Source organism: Nannobrachium achirus (assembly GCF_963921795.1).
Source record: "Nannobrachium achirus genome assembly, chromosome: 9".
NCBI lineage: Eukaryota > Metazoa > Chordata > Actinopteri > Myctophiformes > Myctophidae > Nannobrachium > Nannobrachium achirus.
Window position 1 is genome coordinate 54,467,623 of NC_137818.1, and position 9,985 is coordinate 54,477,607.

General features: G+C 48.0%; 1 protein-coding gene across 1 annotated transcript; it reads right to left on the bottom strand.

Annotated features, from left to right (window-relative positions):
* Positions 1-3,433: 3,433 nt before the first annotated feature.
* LOC308291777 (uncharacterized protein) lies at positions 3,434-9,753 on the bottom strand (the record flags this gene model as incomplete). The annotated part of the gene is made up of 3 exons (XM_080733910.1): positions 3,434-3,571; positions 3,647-3,967; positions 7,990-9,753. The coding sequence occupies 3 exons, from the start codon at positions 9,751-9,753 to the stop codon at positions 3,434-3,436; spliced, it is 2,223 nt and encodes a 740-aa protein (XP_080590036.1).
* Positions 9,754-9,985: the final 232 nt, after the last annotated feature.

Genomic DNA, 9,985 nt, shown 5'->3' on the forward strand with positions numbered 1-9,985 from the left:
TATTTTTGCTCCTTTTGTGTGACGCTGTAGTATGACAAGAAGGGCATTGATTTACAAAGAAAATACATAAAAAGTACCAGTAAGACTCCCCAATCGGGAGATAAGCGACCATCAGGTCGCATACACAAACTTTAGAAGGCAATGGTAACCAATCAGGAGGGAATATGTGAAATGGGACAGATCCATGTTGATGCCGTGACTTTAGAGATACTGTGTACCGCTTTGCTTGATTTTAGGCCAAAATCTGTAGGAGCAGTGTCCAGGCGCTGGAGATGTAGAGGTTTCTGCCCTAGAGAAATGATAACATACATGATAGAAGTGTCTTCTTTGAGCATGTATACATTTGCTAAGGGAAATGTGAAAATGCTAATTGCAGTGTTGTAGCCATGATTAAAAGTATTATTTTACTGGATGCCATAGAACTAGACTAACAATGATACTGTATGTTCTTAAACTGAGAATTGTATTAAAGCACAGTTATATAATAATCAGTTAAGTAGTGGCATAACAATGTTATTTCTTGATTTATATATATTGACAAATGAATGCAGAGTGGGCCATGGTCACTATCGACATTTTAAATTAATATTCTTTTTAACTTAAATACAGTACATGCTATGCGGAGGAGAATAAAGTCACACCTCGAATTAAATCTATAAAGCCGTTTCTTCCTTTTATTTCTAGCGAACATCATATAATAACAGATTCACAATTTTAAAAATATACATTTTTATAGCTATAACATTTACAAAGAAAAAGAATCAACGAGTAAGGTTTTTTGTTTTTGAAAAAAGAAAATCAAGAAACAAACAAACAGAAACAAAAACAAAAAACCAAAAAAAAAAAAAAAATCACTAAAGTGAGAGAGTGTGCTGAATCAGAGGAGATTAATACCCGTATCGGAGTTTTTTTTTAAAATACTTTCATCGTTTTCCCTGCTTTCGAAACATATACAGTACATTAAAAAAAAAAAAAAAAAAAAAAAAAAAAGAGGAGAAGAAAAAGAAAACGGGAACAGAAGCGTTGGGTACACAGGGGTCAAGAGGATTCACAAAGCATCATGTTTCCAACGTGTTATTAGCACCTATTTCTCTTTCCAGTCATTCAGCTTTTAATGGAAAAACACCATGAAAGTGTAGGAGGCGAGAGAGAGAGAGCTGACACACAGACACTGTCTGTGTGGGCGGGGGATTGTCCGTTTAGAACGCAGTTAGTTTTCATCTTTAGTGTTCTTCCCTTTTTCGACAAAAGAGACAATGTTAAGAACATATTGGAGGATATAATGCCTTGAAGAACAGAAAACAGTTGGACGCGATCGACGACCCCCTCCCCCCTCCTCCCCCGGTGAAGATGATGAGAATAAAAAAAGGCTTTTTTATTTGTATTTTTCTTTTTACATTCACCTTGCCTACCCGAGACCGACAACACGCCGGTCAGAAGCAAGAAAATAAAAACCCGGAAAACGCATTTTGCAAAAAATTAGACAGTTTGCATTAAATCTGTTTTTAGCATATTTACTGTATATATATATAACATCTGTCATGTAATATATATATTAAATATATATATTTATATATAGTCAATATTGTGTGTGTGTGTGTGTGTGTGTGTGTGTGTGTGTGTGTGTGTGTGTGTGTGTGTGTGTGTGCGTGCGTGTGTGTGTGTGTGAGAGTTTACTTTCATAACACTGATTGAAATCGTTACCCTGCAGATAAAACACTGTCAGTAGGCGTGGTGTGGGACGAGCATACAAAATAATAACAAAGAAGTACAAGTGCTTGATTGTCTCACTAAAATGTCTCAGTGTCTCCTGGGAGACCGCGCCTCCATCCTCCATACCTGCTGATGCTGCCGCTGCCTCCTTTAGCTGCGAGAGGACAGGAACGCAAAAGGAAAAGAAAAGACAAGAAAGGGAAAGTAAATAAAAGAAGAAGCAAAGAAGAGAGGAGAGGAGAAGGGAAGAAAAACGTAGTTGTCGGGTGGAAACCTTGCATGTCCAAAACCGTTCGTTTTGTATTTGTCGTTTAAAAAATGAACTAAACTAGTGAAAACAGCCGATCTACAAGCACACAACGCCTCGCACCGTGAGGCGTTGTGTGCTTGTAGATCGGCTGTTTTCACTACTTTTGTGCGACGGCCTTGTATGATGACGCAGGGCTTTACTTTGCGAAAAAAAAACATACGAATATGAAACTTGGAGATACGAGGTTTCTGCCCGACAGTGACGAAAAGCAAAGAGAAAATAATAAAATAAAATGCTGAAATGAAATAAAACACGAGATTAAAAGAGAAAAGAAAAGCAAGAAAACAAGACGTGATGCCTGATTCATAGTTCGCAGCATGACGGTCGTCGCTCCCCCGCCAAAAAATAGCCGATCCGTGTGCTTGTGCTTGTAGATCGGCTATTTGGGCGAAAAGAAAGGAAAATAAAATACAAAAAGGACAAGAAAAGGAGGTGTAAAAGCCTGATTCATACTTCCGCCGTACGGCGGCGCCGCTTGCCGATAACAGCCGATCTACAAGGCTCGTAGATCGGCTATTGTTGGCAAAAGCGCCGCGATGTACAGCAGGTTTAAAAGAAGGACGCGGAGGGCTCAGCCGGGTTCAGACAGTGGGCTGATGGGCAGCAGTGTGGTGGACACCCGTACAGTTTGACAGTTAGATTTATATGATATAAGGTTTTCCTTCCCTGCAACCCTGCCTTTAGGTCTCTCCATTGTGTATCTTGGTTGGGTGCAACAGAGACAAGGAGGGTGTGTTTGTGCTTTGTGTTGTCTGTGTGTCTGTGTGTGTGTGTGTGTGTGTGTGTGTGTGTGTGTGTGTGTGTGTGTGTGTGTGTGTGTGTGTGTGTGTACTTGTATTACTACACTTGTAAGGGCCGAATGTGGAGTAGAATTTGAGAAATATCTTTCAAATAAACTATGGTTTAAATGTTGCTTTTGTTAGGGTCTGAGGTCAACGTTGGATTGTACCTGAGATCTTGATTAGCACGGCAGTGTCGCACGCCGAAGATATCAGATTCACAAGCTCACAAGATGTCGCACTGCGATGTGTTGTGAGTGTGTAGATCGGCTATCTTCGTTGCACGGCACTGGCATGCAACTAAGAGTAAATCAGGCTTTCGAGTTGAGGTTAACTTATATGGCAAAATCTGTCAATAACAATAAAATCACACCTAGTGTGAAATGAGCGGTGCTATTTATGAGTTAATTTCATTAAGCGTCACGCGAAGCTTGGCCAATGTGACCCTGGGCGTACGACAAACTTGGAGCACTTTGTGCCAAGATCTACATTTTGCCAGATGTAGGCCACACTTCAGAGCCCGGACAACTAACTGCTCCTTTGAGCACCGCTCAAAAAAGATATATGTCCTAAAATGTTGACCTCACAAGTATAGTAATACAAACTTGTGTGCGTGTGCATGTGCGTGCCTCTACTGCCACTTCATTTGCTTGGAGCCATGAGGTAAATCCGGGAGGTTCTCGTCGTCGTCAGTCCCGGTCGTCGTCGTCGTCAGGGGGTGGGGCAGGACGTCCGGCGCCGACCAGCGCCGTTTGCGCGGGCGCGCCGGCTCTGGAGCCGAGGAGGAGGAGGAGGTGGAGGAGGTGTCCGGAGGAGGTGGAGGAGCCAGGGGAGTGGGGGGAGGAGGAGGAGGAGGAGGAGGAGGAGGCGCCGGCGGCGGGTGGTGAGGAAGAGGCGGAGGCGGAGGGGGAGGTGGCATCTCGCCTCCCGCGGCCCTGGAGGAGGAGGAAGATTGCGCGCGGTGGGACCTGGAGGAGGCCCCACGCCGGTGGGTGGAGGAGGAGGAGGTGGAGGGCGGCGTGGGGGTGAGGGCCAGGCAGACGTCGCCCTCGGCCAGCTGGCGGCAGGGCAGGCCGTAGAGCTGCGTGGTCCTCTGGGGGCAGCAGGAAGACCAGCCGCGGTCGCGCACGAAGAACGGGTACTCCACCAGGACCTTCAGTAACTCCTGTTGACACAGGGAAGCGTAAAGACACCTTTACAGACCGCGACCTCCAAAATAATGAAGCAATAATCCACAAGAGGCATGTGGTTACCTGGTATTTTATAACGGCTGAGAGGCGTGGTGAGACACCCTATCAGCCGTTATAAAATACAGGTAACCACATGCCTTGCGTGGTTTATTGCTTTTCTAAAACGGTTACAATATGGTAATATGAAAAATCATAGACATGTACCAATTCTATTTCACTAATATTCACTACAAGGTCTGCAAGAAAGTAGTTCCCAGCTACAAGAAAGTAGTTCCCAGCTTTTTTGCCAACAACACAGGTGCAGATAATTGGTGCACTGTGGAACACTGTGGAAAGATATAACGCACCTGGGTTTGATATAAACTGATTCAGGGTGTGGGTTATAGTCTCATATACCACATAAATTAAAGGGAAACCAGCCAGTCAGAATCAGGGAATGGAACTAGCCGTTTTAGAATCTAGAGTTTAACTGGGGACCCCCCACCCTGACGAGCACTAAGAGGTGAGGCATTACATTTTGTATAACATGGTTCTGTTGCATTGTGAGCATGTAGAACGGCTATTTTCACAATTTCTGCCTCTAATATTTGAAAATGTGTCCAATGTTTAATTTGTCATTTTAGAAGTATTAAAAAGTCCTTAAATTGTCACTTTAGAAATGTGCAGATACCCTCTCTACACTGTTTACTGTTGAGTGAGAAGACAATGTTGCACATCTGGGGAACCCCCAGAATAATTTGGGGACCCCCACAGGTTGAGAACCACTGCTCTAAAGAAGAACGGATACTCCACCAGGACCTTGGGTAACTCCTGTAACTCCTGAGCCATATTCTAAAGTAGTCAAATTTTGAGTTGTTGTATTGTGTGTGCTGTAATGTCATGCTGACATGTCATGTCATGTCATGTCATGTCATGATTACATATGTTACAGACTTGTACATTTCTTGAAGTTCATTTAGTTCATTAGATAATTAAGAAGGCAGCCAATTGTATTGTAGGCCAGCTAATTCATGTTGCATTCATAGCAGCTGTGTCAAGCAGCCTTGTTAGTTCAGAGCTGGAAACCTGTGAGCAAACACAGTTTCTTTTTTACTCACCTCAAAAATCACTTTAAAACCAACCAATAAGAACTTTTTGAACACCTTTTTTGGATCTGTATTTCATGTTTTGTTTGTTCTGTCAAAACTCATCAACAGTGTGATTTTTGGAGTCAAGCTGACTGGCTTCATTTTGGAAATTGGAAGGAACAACTCCTGTAACACAGTGAAGTAAAGACACCTTTACTCGCTAAAGAAGAACGGATACTCCACCAACTCCTGCACGCACACAATGAAGACATCCACACCTTTACACTCTGAAGTAGGTACTCATTTTTAACCACTGGTGTCCCTGTTTTGGGCATTTCAATCCCGATCTGACCAATAATGTCTGAGCCATAGTGATTGATTGATTGATTGATTGATTGATTGATTGATTGATTGATTGATTGATTGATTGAAGAATGTATTAGAAGTTTGCAATAGCAAAAAGTACAGTTTCATTACAGAACAAATCACTGGTACATGGTCAACTAAAAAGAGATCCTAGTAAGCTTTACGGCTTATTTATACAGGAACCACTTTATGCATCTCATATAACATTGAAAGACAGACGGATAGAACAGAGTACTTTGCGCATAGGATAACATCATTACAAAAGCAGAAAAAAATGAGAAAAAGGGGGGTGGAAACATGGGGGCTTGGTCTATTTACAAGTCTTGAGTTGCAGCCGCCTGAAGGTGACTTTTCAGGCCAATTTTGAAGGAGGCTAGGGATTTGCACTCCTTTAAGGCTTGCGGAAGGGCATTCCACATGTTGATGGTATAGCTGGAGAACGAATTAGATCCTTTTATAGTGTTAAACCTTGGTTGAACATGATTATTGGCATCCTTGACCTTTAGGAAGTAGTTTGTCAGTTACCTGGGTATGTTTGAGATGTAGTGTACACCAGGCCCATTGCAAGCTGAAGCTGCTGTACTCAGCTACTTTGAGCCACCCCACGCTTTTGTGGTGATAATCGGTAAGGTGGGCCCGAGGAAGGAAGACCAAGCACGACACGATCAGTTTGTTCTTGGCTGTTTGGAGCTTTAACTTTAAGGCAACTGGGGCATTGCGATACCAAACGAGGATTCCGTAATCAATAAGTGGCCCAAGAAGGTTGGGCTTTGTCAGAGTACCTGTCTGTCTGTGTCACTTTTGTGCCCACGGAGATGTCTATTTTTGTCTATCTACCTCTGTCCCACTCCCTTTTATGCCCATATATGGAGACCTCTGTATCTGTCAGTCCCTTTTATGGTCATATACAGTGTGGAGATTCCTGATGTCATATATGCCCATTCATGGACCTTTTGTGTCCATTATATAGAGCTGACTGATTTGTTTCATGCCATGACACATATTGCGGTTAGATAACACACTCCATATTTGGGCGTAGCATTTGGAATTCCTTATACAGTTATGGCTGAGTCATAGTGACATGAGCATGATGTGGCTGGTCCTCCCTTAAGCCAATTTTAATATAGGAAATGTCAAAAATATCTCAAAATTGTGAAAGATTCAGAAAGCTTAGAGAAAATGCCTTGCAATAGCCAGGGGAGATATTGCATGTGTGCTTGAGGCAGCACTAGTAGGTGTGCCGATGTACTAACTGTGGTGTTTGGAGAAGTTGTCAAAAAACATATTCATGCGTACTGGTGAAAAAGATACCAGTAAGATTACATAAATAATACGTTTAACTGAAAAAAGGGACAGTATTACTTCAAAATAAGTTCACTTAAAGGACCATTTCACCCAGGCCATTTCCCCATGCTCATTATAAGATGGCACAGTTCAGAAACCTGCCTACCAATGACCAATGGAAAATAAAGCCTTTCTCCTCCTAAAAAGTCATCATACTGAAATTTAAGCCATTGTTCTTGCATCAAAAAAAATAAAAAATAAAAAAGTTTGAAAATGTACAATTGCCTAGTGCTGATGTCACTGGTAGGCAGGTTTCTGAACTGACTACAGTACACTTATGAGAGCAGACTGAGTAGACAGAGATGACGCCATCTTATAATGAGCATTAGTGAGGACCAATTATTGGTCCAGGTTGGAAATGTGTTAAGACAAGTGCTCCTTTAAGTCACTGGTTCTCAACATTTTCAGGCCTTGACTGCCCCCAAAATAATCATATTTGAACTGGGGACCCCCCACCCCGACAAGCACTTGGAATTGTAGGAGTTGAGGCATTGCATTTAGTTTGACTCTGTGAAAATAGCAGATCTACAAGTTCACAACGCCTTGTGTTGCGAGGTGTTGTGAGCTTGTCTTTTGCCTCTTGTATTATTTTACAATTCGGCCAATGTTTGACCAGTAGTTTGTTGATGCAGTAATGGTCTTTTTTCTTTCTATTAGAAAGGTCTCACAAGTCCTTTAAATTATCACTTCACTGTCATCTGCCTTTGATAGTGGAAATAGCCGATCTACAACCTGCTATTTTCAAACATTTTGTACTTTCTACATTTTTAAACAAATACATTTGTACTTTTACTCAAGTACATTTTGTATTCCAGACTTTTACTTGTAATGGAAGTAAGGAATATGAGTACTTTTCCCACCACTGGTAATAACTGCGACAGAACTAACGGTACGTGCAAGGGCCTTTCTGTGTGGAGTTTGTATGTTCTCCCTGTGTCTCCTAGGGTAGATACCCTCACAAAAACATGCAGTAATCCTGGTCTCTATAATGCCTCCCCCTGGCCAGCCTGATGATGAAATCCCCCCTGTCAGGTGAAAAGAAGCAACTTGGACTCCTCATGTACTGAAGGAAGCATGAGGTCAGTCCCTTGTCTCCCCAGGCGCGGCAGAGGGAGAGCAGAGCCCAGGATTACATAGGCAATTTGCACTGGGTGAAAAAAATGGGTTACAAAATCGTGGGATAAAAAAAAAGAACTACGTGCGAGGAGGAGGAGGCTGACCTGAGTGTTGCGGTCGGTGAGCAGCACCTGCAGGTGGCTGAAGCCCTGTGCGTTGCCGGGGGCGATGAGCAGCACGGTGCAGGTGCTGAGGTGGAACTCGGGCGAGGTGTCGGCGCTCCGCAGGAAGTCCTCCGTCCGCAGCTCCTCCACGCGCTTCAGCCGCCCGCTGGCCAGCTCGATCAGAGAACCCTTGGCGAAGTGAGGTAGGAGCGCGGGGGGGGACGGGCGGCGCTGGGGGGCGGGCGGCGGCGGCGGCGAGGCGCGGAGAGGGTGGGAGGAGGAGGAATGCCGCCCGGGGGAGAACTCTTCCCTCCCCCTGTTCTCTCTCTCGCGCCGGCGCTCTCGCGTCTCGCCGTCTCTGTCTCTGTCCTTGTTGTTGTTGTCGTGGTGGGGGTGGTCTCGCTCCTTGCTGTCCCTGTCTTTGTGTCTGTCCCTGTCGCGTTCGCGTTCCTGATGTTGCTGCTGTCTCTCTTGGTCTCTGTCCCTCGTCTCGCCGCGCTCTCCCCGCTGGGGCCTCGCGTCGTGGCTGTTGAGCGCGCTCAGGGGCGAGTGCGGCGAGGTCCTGGGGGCGTGCGGGGCCCGGGGCCCCCCCTGTGCAGGCTCCCTGTGCAGGCTGTACTGAGGCGTTCCTGAGGGGCCGTACAGAGGGTAGGCCTGGGCGTGGGGGTGGGGGCTGTTGTTGTAGACGGAGCCCAGCGAGTAGTAGATCTGGGCCTCGGACGGCAGGCCCAGCGGGTCGAGCAGCCCCCCTCCTCGCCCCGCCCGGGGGTCCGGGCCGAGGCGATGGGGACTGACGGAGAGCAGGCCGGCGCTGGTCTTCACCGTCCCGTGGTGGGGGTCCCTGTCCTGCAGAGAGGAATGTGTCTCCGGGCCCTCCTGAGCGTGGTGGGAGTCTGAGAAAAACGGCCCTCCCGACTGGACGCGGCCCGCCATTTCCTCCTGCTGCCGCCGGCCGCCGTTGGCGTGGGAGCCGCCGTGCGGCCCCACCGCGTCCAGCCTGGTCCTGCCGCTCTCGGCGCCGTAGTCTCCCGTGAGGGTTGGTCTGGAGGTGGGGACAGCCCTGCTGCCCGGCCCGTCCAGACCGTTAGGCCTCTTCCCCGGCAGGTAACGCGTGTGTCGGCCCTCGGCCAGGCCGGGGTCGGGGGGATACAAGGGAGGGTGGCTGAACAGGTGTGAGGGGGAGAACAGAGCGGAGCTGTAGTCCCGCCGCACGCTGTTGAAGTAGGACCACATCTCCCTGGAGTCGGCCGGGAAGGGGGTCTTGAAGGAGGAGCCCGACGAGGAGGACGTCGGGATGGAGGGAGGGGGCGGCAGGCTGAGGGGCCTCTCTCCCCTGAGGGGCCCCTCTCCCCGGAGCCAGCGGGAGTGGTGCGGTAGAGGCGAGGAGAGCGGGTCCTCCCTCCAGGAGGGAGAGCCCGGGCCCCTCCTCTCTTGTCCCGGGAACAGGGGGAGGGGAACGGAGGGCGAGTAGGCCAGGTGCCATGGCAGGGGCAGGGAGACGCCCGGCGGCGCCGGGGCGGGGATGGGCGGAGGAGGAGAGGGCAGGAGGTGGGGGTTGGGGTTAGTCAGAGCCCTGTCGCCGTCGCCGCCGCCGCCGGCCTCCCTGGCTCCCTCCCCTCGCCCCGAAGCGGACCGGCTCCGGAGGGGCACGGGGGGCTTGAACTCGTCCAGAGGGACGTGCTGCTGCTCCCCCGCCGAGCCTTGCCGAGACTCCCTCTTCTTGGGAGGGAGGCACTCTTTGCCGCGGTCGGGGCTGGGATTCATGGGGTGGGCTCCAGCGGCAGTGTGGGGCCCCCTGAGTGCCGGGCGCAGGCTAGGTCACATGGGCCTCACGCGAGAACGAGGGGTGCGGCGAGAGGGGCGGGCCTCTACACGGCATCACTGTTCAGTCACTGCTGACGTCCCACAACGGAAGCACCGCTCACCTGCAGGAGGGGGGACAGAGAGGCAAGAGATTAGCAAAAAAAATTCACCCAGTGTGAAGTGAGCGGTGCTA